Source organism: Barbus barbus (genome assembly GCF_936440315.1).
Source record: "Barbus barbus genome assembly, chromosome: 11".
Lineage (NCBI taxonomy): Eukaryota > Metazoa > Chordata > Actinopteri > Cypriniformes > Cyprinidae > Barbus > Barbus barbus.
In genome coordinates, this window is record NC_136739.1 from 15,405,583 (window position 1) to 15,422,792 (window position 17,210).

At 39.0% G+C, this 17,210-nt stretch overlaps 1 protein-coding gene across 8 annotated transcripts in view; it reads left to right on the forward strand.

Moving 5' to 3' along the window:
- LOC306877021 (uncharacterized protein) overlaps positions 1–5,988 on the forward strand; it is a 33,587-nt gene extending 27,599 nt beyond the window's left edge. For 2 of the 8 annotated variants that reach the window (XM_079428542.1, XM_079428543.1), the window contains 3 exons: positions 271–717; positions 791–1,364; positions 4,576–5,988. In XM_079428542.1, coding sequence (XP_079284668.1) covers positions 807–1,361 — 555 coding nt within the window. In that variant the 5' untranslated portion in view covers positions 271–717; positions 791–806 and the 3' untranslated portion in view covers positions 1,362–1,364; positions 4,576–5,988. Of the gene's footprint in view, positions 1–270; positions 1,365–4,575 lie in introns of all 8 variants that reach the window. The other 6 variants (XM_079428536.1, XM_079428540.1, XM_079428541.1 and 3 more) reach the window with 5 other exon arrangements.
- The last annotated feature ends 11,222 nt before the right edge of the window (positions 5,989–17,210 follow it).

The window sequence follows — 17,210 nt, forward strand, 5'->3', positions numbered from 1 at the left end:
CAGTGGGGCTTCGACTGCCTTATTCAAACGGCTTTTCTATAACGTGTGAATATATCCACTATAGCGTTCTATAACAAATCCGATCAGAGCGCCTGTTTATCACTAGTTTTATTCTGATTCTCGAGTCTGCTATTAGCTTATAGCCCGTTAGCATCGGCAGCGTGGCAGTCGCTAATCTCGCTTACATTGCAAATCCTCTATTCACACACATTACTATCGTTTCACTGTTACTTGCTTAAATGGCGGATTTGTGTCTACCTCTGAGTGCAGGTGAGGACACGTTCGAGCTGCATTCGGTGCAGCTGGAGCTGGAGGCCGTGGAGAAACAGATCCGCGACCTGCTGGAGAAAAAGGCCCAGCTGAAGGAACGGATAGCTGCGCTGGAAACATCCCTGGCTGACGCTCACAAGTCCGGGGTAAGTATACAGCACGCTGCTAACACTCCCACCACCTCTACTCCGTGTGTTTCTCTGCACAGACCCTGTGCACCCAGGACTCGATCTTCCCAGATGTCCTTCACTCCGGTGCCGGGACACCACGGACCCTGGGTGCTGCAGCAGCGGAGGACGCGAGCCAGGCCTCGGGTGACGACTTCTCCCCCCCCTGTCTTCGAGATCTCCACAAGGAACAAATTCGCCCCCCTCCGCGAGACAGAACGCGACGTTGTGATAGTTGGAGACTCCATTGTCCGGCACGTCCGTGCTACTCTAGCTGAAGGTAAAGTACACGCTTCTAACATCCCCACCACCTCTACTCCGTTCGTTTCTTTGCACAGACCCTGTGCACCCAGAACGCGATCTTCCCAGATGTCCTTCATCTCCACCCGGAACCGCTTCGCCCCCCTCCGCGAGACGGAACACGATGCTGTGGTCGTGGGAAGCTCCATCGTCCGGCACGTCCGTGCTACGTCAGCTGAAGGTAAAGTGCACACTCACTGTTTCCCCGGTGCATGTGTTCTCGATGTTTCTGCGCAGATACCTGCGATCCTGAAGGGCAACGAGAACATCGGTGCTGTCGTGCTGCACGCGGGGGCCAACGACATCAAGCTGTGGCAGACGGAGACACTGAAGAGGGACTACAGGAGCCTGATCGAGACGGTACGCAGCACATCGCCCGCGGCGACGGTCATCGTGTCAGGACCGCTTCCCACATATCGACAAGGAAACGAAAGGTTCAGTAGACTTTTTGCTTTAAACGAATGGTTATCGTCATGGTGTAAAGAACAGAAACTGCTCTTTGTTAATAATTGGAATCTTTTCTGGGAGCGTCCTAGGCTTTTCCGTGCTGATGGCCTGCACCCCAGCAGAGTCGGAGCGGAACTCCTGTCGGACAACATCTCCAGGACGCTACGCTCCATTTGACTAGTAAGCCAATTCTCAAATAACTGCTATGACGACTTTTGTTCTACCCACTTAAAAAATAGAAGTAATTGCGTTGTCCAATCTATACAGACTGTGTCTGTTCCCCAAATAGCGAGATCAAAATATAAATTCAATGCAGGATCTAGAAAAAATCTGACCGTGATTAAACCAGAAAAACGCAAAATAAATGAACAAAAACAATTTTTAAAACTTGGGCTCTTAAACATTAGATCACTCGCACCCAAAGCAGTTATTGTAAATGAAATGATCACAGATAATCATTTTGATGTACTCTGCCTGACTGAAACCTGGCTTAAACCAAATGAATATTTTGGTCTAAATGAGTCTACTCCACCAAGCTACTGTTATAAACATGAGCCCCGTCAGACTGGTCGTGGCGGCGGTGTTGCAACAATATATAGTGATATTCTCAATGTTACTCAGAAAACAGGATACAGGAGGTTTAACTCATTCGAAATACTTCTGCTTAATGTTGCACTGTTAGATATGCAAAATAAATCTCTCCTATCTCTTGCTCTGGCTACTGTGTATAGACCGCCAGGGCCATATACAGATTTCCTAAAAGAATTTGCAGATTTCCTCTCAGATCTACTAGTTAATGTTGATAAACTGCTAATTGTCGGAGATTTTAACATTCACGTTGATAATACAAATGATGCGTTAGGACTTGCGTTTACTGACCTAATAAACTCTTTTGGAGTCAAGCAAAACGTCACCGGGCCCACTCATCGTTTTAATCATATGCTAGATTTAATTATATCGCATGGACTTGATCTTACTGATATAGATATCGTACCTCAAAGTGACGATGTTACTGATCATTTCCTTGTATCGTGCATGCTGCCTATTACTGATATTAGTTATATGGCTCCGCGTTATCGTCTGGGCAGAACTATTGTTCCAGCCACCAAAGACAGATTCACAAATAACCTGCCTGATTTATCTCAACTGCTCTGTGTACCCATAAATACGCATGAACTAGACGAAATGACTAGCAACATGGGCACTATCTTCTCTAATACATTAGAAGCTGTTGCCCCCCTCAAATTGAAAAAGGTTAGAGAAAAACGTACTGCGCCATGGTACAACAGTTATACCCATTCTCTCAAGAAGGAAACTCGTATTCTTGAGCGCAAATGGAGAAAAACTAAATTAGAAGTTTTTAGAATTGCGTGGAAAAACAGTATGTCCAGCTATAGACAGGCTCTAAAAGCTGCCAGGGTAGAGCATATCCGCAAACTCATAGATAATAACCAAAACAATCCAGTGGCTAGATTAACAAATAAACAGACACCGCCCGATCTAAATATTCCCCCACAGTTTAATAGTCATGACTTTATGAATTTCTTTACTGATAAAATAGATAACATCAGAAATACAATAACAAATGTAGATTCTAATGCGTCTAGTATTTCAGCTTCATTCATCGCACCCAAAGAAAAACTGCCGTGCTTTACAACTATAAGACAGGAAGAGCTAAATAAACTTATCAGTGCATCTAAACCAACAACGTGTTTATTAGATCCTGTACCTAATAAATTACTGAAAGAGTTGTTACCCGTAGCAGAAAAACCGCTTCTCAATATTATTAACTCATCGTTATATTTAGGTCACGTCCCAAAACCATTCAAGGTGGCGGTTATTACGCCTCTTATTAAGAAACCACAACTAGATTCTAATGAACTGGCAAATTACAGACCCATTTCAAATCTTCCATTTATGTCAAAAATTTTAGAAAAAGTTGTGTCTACTCAATTATGCTCCTTTTTGCAAAAAAATGATCTCTATGAAGAATTTCAATCAGGTTTCAGGCCCAATCATAGTACAGAAACTGCACTTGTTAAAATTACGAATGACTTACTACTTGCTTCAGATCAAGGCTGCACCTCATTGCTAGTATTACTTGATCTTAGTGCTGCGTTTGACACTATAGACCATAATATACTCATAGATCGATTACAAAAATATATTGGTATTCAAGAACAGGCTTTAAGATGGTTTAGATCCTACCTGTCCGATCGCTACCACTTTGTTCATTTAAATGGGGAGTCATCTCAATTATCACCAGTAAAGTATGGAGTACCACAAGGATCTGTCCTAGGTCTCTGCTATTTTCAATTTACATGTTGCCCCTTGGAAATATTATTAGAAAACACGGGATAAGTTTTCATTGCTATGCTGATGATACTCAATTATATATCTCAACAAGACCAGATGAAACTTCTCAACTATCTAAGCTAATAGATTGTGTAAAAAGTGTAAAAGATTGGATGACCAATAATTTCCTCCTACTAAATTCAGATAAGACAGAGATATTACTTATTGGACCAAAAAACAGTACACAGAATCTCGTGGATTATATTTTGCAACTAGACGGATGTACTGTTACGTCCTCTAAAGTCAAAAATCTGGGTGTTATTTTAGACAGCAACTTGTCCTTTGAAAATCATATTTCCCATGTTACAAAAACAGCATTCTTCCATCTTAGAAACATTGCCAAGCTTCGAAGCATGCTACCTGTTTCTGATGCAGAAAAGCTAGTTCATGCATTCATGACCTCTAGACTGGACTATTGTAATGCACTGTTAGCTGGTTGTCCTGCATCTTCAATAAACAAGCTACAGATAGTCCAAAATGCAGCGGCTAGAGTTCTTACCAGATCAAGAAAATATGATCATATTACTCCAATTTTACAGTCTCTGCACTGGCTACCTATTCAGTTCCGTATCATTTACAAATTATTATTACTTGCCTATAAGGCCCTAAATGGTTTAGCACCTGCGTATCTAACTTGTCTTCTACCACGCTATAATCCAACCCGCTCTCTAAGGTCGCAAAACTCTGGACTTTTGGTAGTACCTAGGATAGCAAAGTCCACTAAAGGAGGTAGAGCTTTTTCACATTTGGCTCCCAAACTATGGAATAGCCTTCCTGATAACATTCGGGGTTCAGACACACTCTCTCTGTTTAAATCTAGATTAAAGACACATCTCTTTAGCCAAGCATACACATAATGCATTTTATAATCTTGTACTGCAGTTATATCTGATCAAATGTACATTATTATTATTCTTTAGCTTGGGTTGAACAATTTATTTTTGCTTAGATGGAACAGCAGCTACGCCAGCAGCTACGCTAATCATGTCTCTGCTTGTCTCTACGTTCCTGCCACGGGATTAACATCCCGTGGTAGCCAGGAATTACAGAACTTCAGTCTGGATCTAACCATTACATGATCTGAGATGACCGAACACCTGAGATGGAGGATCAGCGCCGGGAGATGACGTATGTGTCCCTGATCGTAGGCAGAGGCCAAACACCTGGATGAACGCCAGAGACAGATCCCCATTGAGGACCCCGCCACTTAGACAGCCATCGGAAAAGACCACTGGAACCAGCTGAGCCCATTCAATCTGACTTGCTGCAGTTTGGAACTGAACTGCTGGTTTGTTTGGCCAGAGGAGAATTGGCCCCCCGACTGAGCCTGGTTTCTCCCAAGGTTTTTTCTCCATTCTGTCACCGATGGAGTTTTGGTTCCTTGCCGCTGTCGCCTCTGGCTTGCTTAGTTGGGGACGCTTCATTTCCAGCGATATCGCCGACCTTATTGCAAAGACACTATTTAAACTTATTGACACTTTATTTTCCTTTTTTTTTTTATATTGTGCAGTGCTTTGACACAATTTGCATTGTAAAAAGCGCTATATAAGTAAAGGTGACTTGACTTGACTTGACTTAAAATATTTAGCATTTAAAGACCGATATTATTCAAAGACCATACAAACCTTATAAATGGACATTAAAACATTTTAGGCTTAAAATTAAGAAATGTGCATTGTGCACAAGTAGTACTCCAAATTAAGTTTAAGTCTTGAGCGATATGTCAGTAAATATGTCTTGCATTTTTTAACAAATGTGCATAGACAGTCATACATAAGGCACTTTAAGACATTCATGCATTCAGGGTCCTGTCAGCAACAAATGAGTCTGTCCATCCCATGAGAATACCTTCCATCCCAGCAACTAGTCATCAAGCGTGTGTGTCTTCTGTCCTGGCCCGTGTTTCTAGTGTCCAATCAGAGTGTAGTATGTCGAACATCAGTCTCTGTCAGAGCAGCGTCCTTATCGCTTATGTCCTGTTTAAACCTACAAAAAGCTGTCTTAGAGAGAGAAAGTGTGTATGAGAAAGACAGAGAGTGAAAGGTGGAGTAGGACAAAACAGACACATGCCTGGAGAGGAGAGAGAGAGAGAGAGAGAGAGAGAAACCTGATAAGACTGAGAGAAATGGAGAGAGAGAGGGAACGATAACAGAACAAATTTCAGTGCAAGCTAAACGCAATGCTAAAGACATATGCTTGGGGGGACAGCAGTATTATTAAAGGTAATGTGTGTCATTTTTTTGCATGTTAACCTACTTTTTACTATCCAGGAGACAATTACATACATAATCCATTTGTAGGTTGACTTCCTGAAGAGTGTAAAAACTCTGACATTACTTAACTGTCTGACAAGTGAATAATTAGAGAAGTAATTTTGTCAGTAACCTGGATTTAATTTCTGTGTCATCATGCTATAAATAACCCCATTTACAGTAAATCTCATTGGTCCAAAATTTTGTTCCTCAATGATTTATATGCTTGAGATTTTGACACATTGTGTAGAATTTCTGGACAGAAAGTAATTAATTGTTGTCCTAACATTCCATAAAAAATTGTAATATAATATTATTGTAATAATATTTCACAATATTAATGTTTTTACTGTTGATCTATTTTATCAAATCAATTCAGCCTTGAGTAAAGACTTATAGTACTTGTAGTATGTATATACACTCACCTAAAGGATTATTAGGAACACCTGTTCAATTTCTCATTAATGCAATTATCTAATCAACCAATCACATGGCAGTTGCTTCAATGCATTTATGGGTGTGGTCCTGGTCAAGACAATCTCCTGAACTCCAAACTGAATGTCAGAATGGGAAAGAAAGGTGATTTAAGCAATTTTGAGCGTGGCATGGTTGTTGGTGCCAGACTGAGTATTTCACAATCTGCTCAGTTATTGGGATTTTCACGCACAACCATTTCTAGGGTTTACAAAGAATGGTGTGAAAAGGGAAAAACATCCAGTATGCGGCAGTCCTGTGGGCGAAAATGCCTTGTTGATGCTAGAGGTCAGAGGAGAATGGGCCGACTGATTCAAGCTGATAGAAGAGCAACTTTGACTGAAATAACCACTCGTTACAACCGAGGTATGCAGCAAAGCATTTGTGAAGCCACAACAGGCACAACCTTGAGGCGGATGGGCTACAACAGCAGAAGACCCCACCGGGTACCACTCATCTCCACTACAAATAGGAAAAAGAGGCTACAATTTGCACAAGCTCACCAAAATTGGACGGTTGAAGACTGGAAAAATGTTGCCTGGTCTGATGAGTCTCGATTTCTGTTGAGACATTCAGATGGTAGAGTCAGAATTTGGCGTAATGAGAACATGGATCCATCATGTCTTGTTACCACTGTGCAGGCTGGTGGTGGTGGTGTAATGGTGTGGGGGATGCTTTCTTGGCACACTTTAGGCCCCTTAGTGCCAATTGGGCATTGTTTAAATGCCACGGCCTACCTGAGCATTGTTTCTGACCATGTCCATCCCTTTATGACCACCATGTACCCATCCTCTGATGGCTACTTCCAGCAGGATAATGCACCATGTCACAAAGCTCGAATCATTTCAAATTGGTTTCTTGAACATGACAATGAGTTCACTGTACTAAAATGGCCCCCACAGTCACCAGATCTCAACCCAATAGAGCATCTTTGGGATGTGGTGGAACGGGAGCTTCATGCCCTGGATGTGCATCCCACAAATCTCCATCAACTGCAAGATGCTATCCTATCAATATGGGCCAACATTTCTAAAGAATGCTTTCAGCACCTTGTTGAATCAATGCCACATAGAATTAAGGCAGTTCTGAAGGCGAAAGGGGGTCAAACACAGTATTAGTATGGTGTTCCTAATAATCCTTTAGGTGAGTGTATGTATGTGTGTATATATGTTTATATATATATATATATATATATATATATATATATATATATAACTCATATTACAATTTTTAATAAAAGTTAAAAATATCACACAGCACTATCACAAACTGTTTTTGATCCAATTTAATTATTATAAAGCTTTGTGTCCCTTTGAAGCTGTGTGTCATTGGGAGTCTATGGCAGATACCTGTACCATTGAGTTTAATGGAGAAAAGGTAAATGTTTATTGCACAACAGGCACTAAAAATATAATTTTGGTCCCTATTTGCATCAGAAAAAAAAAAAAAAGTTTGTTGGACATCATTATAATCATTGTATTTTTTGTCTTGGAGCCCATCTTCTCTATATGATGATTGGGTGAGCTCACAGATGGGTGGGCTTTGCAACAAATGGCCTATAATGGAAATGGTGATATATACATGACTGACAGAATTTGTCATTTAAAAACACTGTGGTACACAGAATGCTCAGAAACTGACAGACAGTTAATGGAAGGCTGTCATGACTTATAAATCATTTAATTTGGTGTTCATATTCTTATTTCTTGCATATTGCCATTTGCAAACATTGTAAAATTACAGCTTATTCAATTATTTTCATTTAATATTTTCACTGTTCAGTAGGAGTTTCAGAAGCATTTAGAAGCAACAACGCAACACATATCATAGTACATTGCTATAATAAGTGAGATCTTTGCTTTCTGAAAACAACAGGCACTTCTGAAAACACACACACACGCACACACACACACATACTCCTCACTGCTGATCAGAAGGTCGACCCTCCCTGTAAAGTGTGGTGTCACCCTAGCGTGAGGTGCTTTACGGCGGGATGCTATGTGCACTTAATCTAGTTAATGCCCAAACAACTCCTCAAGGTCCCCATAACTCCTCCTGAAGGATCTGCATTTAATGCATGGAAAGCATTCACAACTATGTGTGAATGTGACTATGTGTATGTGCACGGAGGTCTTTCCACCTCCAGTCCTGTCATTTTTCATTCAACGTTTCTGCTTTAACACACCACCGGATATGTGCTACTCACTTACACCCGTCCTGCATGGCTATAGGGATGTTGTGGGCAGTACGTGCCCTGTGTATGTGAATATATATTACCATAGTAGCATATATGCACCGTAAATGATGTAGAGAGGAAGAGTTGAAGCATCTGTTCTGGTAATTTAATGACGGCAATAAGAATGATCCTTGTACCCTCACGCACCTGGTCTGTTGTCCATAAGCCTCCTGGTGCATTCAGGGAAATGATACATGTATAAATTTCTACCAGCGGAGCTGGAGAGCGATATTATAACAAATAAGCCACCTCCTGTTGAGAGGTAAAGATTGGTAAGGTTGAATTTCATAAAGGAAGCGAAGAGCGAGTTTGTGTTGGTGCATATCTGTTCTATTTCACTAGGATGCTGTTGCTTTCGCTATGGCGTATTACCATCTTTATTTCTCTTATTTAACATTTAAGCAACTTTTTATTTGTATGATTTGTTTGGAAATTCAATGGCAACAGTTACAGGTGCAAGAGTGCTTCAGTCCAGCAGGTTGAGGTTTTTCCCACTCATATATCTTCTATGTCGCCAATGATCTAAGGTCTGATTAAAGTTTGGATTTGATTTGAAACTGATACTATACTAGCAGTTACCAGCGCATGTCAAATCAGCAATAGACCACCTATGGCAACACATGAGAACAATATTAAGAATAAAATTAGTGAAGTAAAAAGACCAGATGGCAGCAGGTAATATAGCCGGTGTGTCTTGGGTTTTTAGTCTGGCCCACAAAGCCAGTTTGAAGCTAACGTCTGGTTGCATGCCACATGCACTCCATTATGATGGAACATATACTGAAATTATGGGAGGAATGATGTCCATATATGCCATGTATTATTGCATATTGCATGCATGTCTTATTTTGTCAGCATTCCTCCTGCAGTCTCAGTTGAAGAGTAAAAGAATCACCATTTTCAGCTTTCCCAAACCAATACTTGGCTCTGTGATATGAAGTCGTTTATAAAAAGCCGATAGTTCTAGGGCTGATTATTGATTGGTCAATAAAGCACCCGAGCTGTGCTAAAATACATGATATAGTAACACATATGGCACAACACACTCGTTCACCAGCAGGCATAGATATCTACTATTAATCTGAGATCCAACTCAACCACAACAAAATTACCAATAACAGACAATAATAACAGGTTCTTAGGTGTCTATTCAAGGTTGTGAGATTAATACAGTTTGGATCCATTTTGAAGACAGTGTGGTAAAATACAACAATCATAGTGTTCTTCCACCAGAATTCAATTGGAATTTAAAATTCAATTCTCCCGTAACCCTACAGCAGGATGGCGAAAATATGTGTTCTACATATTTTTATTATGTACTAATTATAAACTTATTAGGACCATTAATATTTCTGCACTGTGACATTTCCACCCCATTTCTCATTACTAATTTTCCAGTTATTGTACTTTTAGCTTTGTTTGTAATTCTCATTATTCTCATGAGATTCACCCACTGGGTATACCTATGAAACGGAATTGATTTAAGCAAAACATATTAAGCACTTTTACAGGTTGTAAACACAGCAAAGCTGCCGTTAATTATTAAAGCACACTTTAAAGTGGTTGTTCTGCTATATAATTTCAATGCAATTTTGTAGGATGGCTTTCATTTTCCTCTGAGTGATTTTCAAGTGGTGTATCTTAAACATAATTGAAGGGTTCTGGATGTTTTTTCTCTACTGTTTGCGGGTGGGCGGAGGACAGAACTGAGGCTTTTACTGCAAAGTTCAGCTCTCCAGGGAAAACCAATCAGAGAACCACCACTCCTTAGATGTTCAGATCCATTTAAATGCCTGAGACAGAAAATAGCAGATGTGGAGAGTAATTACACTTTCATCCGTAGTGTGCATTACAGTTAATTTATTGTAAATATAGGCTATAGGATTAAGATTAAATTCACTTATGCAACTGATCTGTAAACATGCAAATCAATCAATCTTTTTTTTTTTTTTTTTTTTAATCCAAGTAAAATAAATGAAAATAAAACCTGGACATGATTGTCCTTTCAGCCTCATCAGCCCACATGAACCGATAAAGGTCTTGAGTCTTAAACACTGCCTTCACCCCTCAACACTGTGTCTTGTCAACAGCTGCCTGAATGTTAATTATACATTGTGACTCGTGTGGGGTAGGTGGGGGGTCACACCTGTCTATGTGTGTTTTAGCATTGCTAATGCAGCGATAATTAGGAAAGTAATCTGCATGAAATCAGTCACTGAATTAACAATGCTTTTGTCCTCTTCTGACTGCAGTTAAGAAAGCTGTTAAGTGAGCGTTTGGCATTGATGTGTCGAGGGAGGTCGGCATGTCATGAGCTTTGTCATGCTGCTCGTGTGATGTGTGCTTTGCCATCCCTCTTTCTTCTGTCTTTTGGCCATCTGTCTTTTATTCCATCCCTTTACTCATCTATCTATGACATCATTCTTCCTGTCATTGTTAGATTGTGTGACGTTTGGGTCGTAAGTCATAAATGAATAAGTACAGACACATGTTCACCAGCACACACACACATTTTTAAAAGAGCAGTTCACAAAAAAAAGAACTCATCCTTGTGTCGTTTCAAACTATACAAACGTGTATAGCACCAGTACTGATATGACCAAATCCAACAACACTGTGACTATTCAGTCTTTATAGCAATGCATTTTTTTGTGACTTCTGCAAGTTGATTGCGCCAGTAGGTGCAACAAAAGTGTGAGTTATTTAACCACTTAAGGGACTAAACAAGTGACCGTCTTCATGAACAACTAATTAAATCATTAACTCAAATTTTAGAATCGAAAACAGATTAATTTAGGAAGGAAACAACTGACCATATTTAATTTTTTGTGAACAATTGTTTTTTTTTTTTTACAGGCAAACCCAAATACACAAAAAAATAAAGGTAACACTTTAGATTACAGTCCGCAATGTACCACATAATTAAACTACATTTACAGCGTACCTATTTATAACTATAGAGTACCTCCACAGTACCTGCTCGTAGGAATAAGGGAACATTATGCAACATTTGGGGAATAAGTGGGTAATAACCTGCAAAATTATTAAGCATTTATACTGTAACTATTTTATAACTAAAGGGTACCTATTCTGAAATTACGTGTAGGTAGAGTCTGCGATTTTCCACCTCAGCATAACTTAAAGCTGAACGTACAGGCATGTAGATAAACGGAAACAATTGGGGAATGAGGGGGAAATGACTTGGAAAATTAAAAGTATTTACACTGTTAGTATTTCATAATTAAGGTGTAACTATTCTAAGATTATGTGGTATTTATATCCTACTGTGTTAGGTAACAAAATTATGATTTAGAAGAAGTTGCCTTATCAGAATCAGAATCAGAATGAGCTTTATTGGCCAAGTATGTTTACACATACAAGGAATTTGTTATAGTGACAGAAGCTCCACAGTGCAACAGAAAGACAGTAACAGGACAGGACACAGGTACTAAAACAAAATAACAAGAAATAGCCAATAACCAATGTACAAAGCAGCAAAAAAATAAAAAATAAACAATACACAATATATAATATAGGCGACTATGTATGTACAGGTCAAGTATGTGCAAATTAGAAATGAGAAAATAAAAATAAAAATAAAATAAGTGAGTTTGGTGAATGGATAATGAATTAGTTGTGTGTTCTACGTTTATTTATTGAGTGTTCATGAGATGTATTGACTGAGGGAAGAAACTGTTCCTGTGTCTGGTCGTTCTGGTGCTCAGAGCTCTGTAGCGTCGCCCAGATGATAACAGTTCAAAGAGCTTGTGTCCTGGATGTGAGGGGTCCAGAGTGATTTTACCAGCCCTTTTGCTCACTCTGGATGAGTACAGTTCTTGGAGAGTGGGGAGGGTTGTACCAATGATTCGCTCAGCAGTCCGGACTACCCTCCGTAGTCTTCTGAGGTCAGATTTGGTAGCTGAGCTGAACCAGACAGTTATTGAGGTGCAGAGGATGGATTCAATGATGGCAGAGTAGAACTGTTTCAGTAAGTCCTGTGGCAGGTTGAACTTCCTCAGCTGGCGAAGAAAGTACAACCTCTGCTGGGCCTTCCTGACAATTTGTCAACTTATTGTATTAACATAAAATATATGATGCAACATATTTTTTAACTATGTACTGGGTAGCCTACTTTTTGTATTATTATGACATTGATTCAAATAGTAAACGGTCGTATACTATTGTATAATTTAGTAATTATAGTGGTTCAAATCCACCGCAGTCTTTATAAACTTTTACCACATTTTACTAAAGAATATAAGCTATATTATTTACTAGTGTTATTTATGTGGGGTCATGGAGATTACTGAACAAATCAGCTGAAAGTATGGGGCAATTATGTGATGAACTTCTGATATGATTTTGTTAAAAAATTCCCATATGAAAATTTACCAGATGAAAGAATGTTGCTTATGGTCATCTCAGCAGCGAGTCAGGTCACCAGCATTGAACTGTCGAGGTTCAATACAGTGGAAAAGTAGATTACCTGTTTCCAGCTCCTCCCAGGATATATAACAGCATAATACACAACACGTATAATTACTGTATAATTTATGCTTTTTGATAGATGTAGTGCTGTTGGTTGGGCTTCCGTATGTGGTTTGAGGCAAGAAGAATAAAATGTACTACAACCTTTTTTCGTAACAAGAGGGTAATCTAATTTAACGTGATGCCTTGTTACGTGTAGTTACTGTGTAAGTGTAACATCCGCGGGCTGTAATCTAAAGCGATTCCTTGTTACCCTCTTGTTACGTGTATTTACTGAGTAAGTGTATCATCCACGGGCTGTAATCTAAAGCGATGCCTTGTTACCCTCTTGTTACGTGTAGTTACTGTGTAAGTGAAACATCCGCGGGCTGTAATCTAAAGCGATGCCTTGTTACCCTCTTGTTACGTGTAGTACTGTGTAAGTGAAACATCCGCGGGCTTCAATCTAAAGCGATGCCTTGTTACGCTCTTGTTACGTGTAGTTACTGTGTAAGTGAAACATCCGCGGGCTTCAATCTAAAGCGATGCCTTGTTACCCTCTTGTTACGTGTAGTTACTGAGTAAGTGTATCATCCACGGGCTGTAATCTAAAGCGATGCCTTGTTACCCTCTTGTTACGTGTAGTTACTGTGTAAATGTAACATCCGCGGGCTGTAATCTAAAGCGATTCCTTGTTACCCTCTTGTTACGTGTATTTACTGAGTAAGTGTATCATCCACGGGCTGTAATCTAAAGCGATGCCTTGTTACCCTCGTTACGTGTAGTTACTGAGTAAGTGTATCATCCACGGGCTGTAATCTAAAGCGATGCCTTGTTACCCTCTTGTTACGTGTAGTTACTGTGTAAGTGAAACATCCGCGGGCTGTAATCTAAAGCGATGCCTTGTTACCCTCTTGTTACGTGTAGTTACTGTGTAAGTGAAATATCCGCGGGCTTCAATCTAAAGCGATGACTTGTTACCCTCTTGTTACGTGTAGTTACTGAGTAAGTGTATCATCCACGGGCTGTAATCTAAAGCGATGCCTTGTTACCCTCGTTACGTGTAGTTACTGAGTAAGTGTATCATCCACGGGCTGTAATCTAAAGCGATGCCTTGTTACCCTCTTGTTACGTGTAGTTACTGTGTAAGTGAAACATCCGCGGGCTGTAATCTAAAGCGATGCCTTGTTACCCTCTTGTTACGTGTAGTTACTGTGTAAGTGAAACATCCACAGGCTTCAATCTAAAGCGATGCCTTGTTACCCTCTTGTTACGTGTAGTTACTGTGTAAGTGAAACATCCGCAGGCTGTAACCTAAAGCGATGCCTTGTTACCCTCTTGTTACATGTAGTTACCGTGTAAGTGAAACATTTAACAATTTTAGTTATGGTACAATAGATGTGTTTCAAAGTTATTAACAATGAACTGTATTACTTAGTTAAATGTAAGGTCCAAAGACCTTAGGTTAACAAATAAATATTTGTATTATTTAACAAAATTTTAACAGATCTTTTCCAAGAACAGAATGCAGAAAAAAAAACTAATTTGCAACCTCTTATACAAAATACAAAGAACTGTAAAACACACACAAACACACAAACAATAATGTTCTACATTTATTTTTAATCGGCATATTGCCAATTTTTCCTTTCAGCTGTGGGCAGGAATCAATGAATTTCTGGAGATTGTCTCTCCAGTATATGAGGGAGCAGAAAAGTCCTCCCCCTCTGATGCAGTTTTCACCTGTGATCACAATTAGAGAAAAAATACATTGCAAAAAAATAAACAAATAAAAATAAAATTGTTAATACGGTTACACTTTATTTCGATAGTCCACTTTAAATATTCTACTAACTATAAGTAACTTTGCAACTACGTGTCAACTACATGTCAACTAATTCTCATTCATTTGCAACTACATTTACTAACTCTCAGAGTGGACTGTTAGGGTAGGTTTAGGGTTAGTAGAATAAGTTGACATATACTTGCAAAGTTTATGATAGTCAGTATGTTGAATGTTGTGAACCCATCAAAATAAAGCGTTAGAAGGTATTAAGCAGACAGTCTACTAATATACTAATGACTGCTAGTTGACATGCAGTTGCAAAGTTACTTACTGTTAGTAGAATGTCTAAAGTGGACTATCGAAAGAAAGTGTTACCGTTAATACATGTCAAGTTTGCATAATGTAAAGAAGTGTTGCACAAAGCTTATATTTAACCAAATATATAAAATAAGGACTTCTGTGTCACAGCAATGTAAGAGTTGCCAACACTGTGATACAGTAAAGCAATAAATAAAAAAATTACAAAGGACTACAAAAGTACACAGGTAACTGGAAAATAAAAACAAGAACTTCATAGTACAACAAAATAGAGAATATGCAACAGTAAGTAGGTCAACTCCACTCTGATGGGCTCCAATTAAGCTTAAAGGAGTAGTTCACTTCTAGAACAAACATTTACACATAATGTGCTCACCCCCTTGTCATCTTCACCCCCTTGTCATCAAAGATGTTCACGTCTTTCTTTCTTCAGTCGTAAAGAAATTGTTTTTTTGAGGAAAACATTTCAGGATTTCTCTCCATAAAATTGACTTCTATGGTGCCCCCGAGTTTGAACTTCCAAAATGCAGTTTAAATGCACTCGAGAACATCCACTATGGTGTTTCGAACACCACTTAAAATGGCTGTCCCCCTCAAATTGTGCACTATTTGAGGGTATAGGGGGCCATTTCGGATACAGTCTGTTTTTTTTTTTTTTTTTTCTCGGTTCAGGACAGTTAGGGTAGGTTTAAAAACTCCCATCTCATTTTCTCCTCCAACTTCAAAATCGTCCTACATCGCTGCAGAAGTACTGACCCAGTGTTTACAAAGTGAATATACAAAGAAGGTCAAACGCCCTATATAAAAACGGTAAAATCGCAATGTAGGACTATTTAGGATGATTTTGAAGTTGGAAAAGAAAATGAGATGGGAGTTTTTTAACATACCCTAACTGTCATGAACTGGGAAAAAACGGAGTTAACCCAGAGCAAGACAAGAGGAGCGTTTGAGGTTAAAAAGTATATAAATTCAAATTTTTTTAGAAAATAACCGATCGTTTCGCTAGATAAGACCCTTCTTCCTCGGCTGGGATCGTGTAGAGCTCTTTGAAGCTTCATTGAAGCTGTGTTTTTAATCTGCAATCCACTGGCCACCATAAAAGTCCACTCTAGAAAAATCCTGGAATGTTTTCCTCAAAAAAACTTAATTTATTTTCGACTGAAGAAAGAAAGACATGAACATCTTGGATGACATATGGGTGAGTAACCTGTCAGGAATTTTTTTCATCAGTGTTTATCATAAAATTATGAACAAATACATTAAAACAACACCATAGTTTAAAATGTAAAATGTTTCGGTCCCTTTTTATATTGAGTGGCCTTAACATTTAAATTAATCATTTGGTACTATGCACATATTATGTACATATATGTATTTTTTTTTACATTGTACTTATATTTAAAAAATACCTGCATGTAGTTACATCTGTAATTAATTTCTGTAATTATATTTATAATTACACTGTTGAACCATCCCTTACTCCTTAACCCACCCTTAAACCTACCCACAACACCAAACATGTCCTTAACCTCACCCGTATCCCACCTCAATACCAGAAAAAGTGTTTTTTAATAAAATATAAACACGCGGACTGTTAGGTCAGCAGAAAGGATCATTGGTGTCCACCTGCCCAGACTTGTACTACTCCAGAGTGAAGAAACGGGCAGGTAACATCATCACAGACCCTTCTCACTCTGGACACGACCTGTTTGTGCTTCTCCCCTCAGGCAGATGCTACAGATCTCTGTGCACTAGAACATCTAGGCATAAAAACTGTTTTTCCCCCCATGCCATCTCCAGCCTAAACAACTAACACAGGAATTATTACCTGTGTCCTGTAATTAATGCCTGTAATTAATTCCCCATCTCTAATTATTGACTCTCTCCCTAGTACTTTGTAAATATATATGCATATTTTTCTAAACAGCTGTTCCATATTCTTACACATTGTTATTATTATTGTTATTGTTAAGTCTTATTTAAATGTTTCTGTTCTCATGTCAGATATGCATGTATGTATGTACCAGAGCTTCTTAAAAACCACAACAAATTCCTTGTGTGTTTGCGCACACTTGGCAAATAAAGCAGATTCTGATTCTGATTCAATAAGTACATTGTACTCATTTTTTGATGCAAGT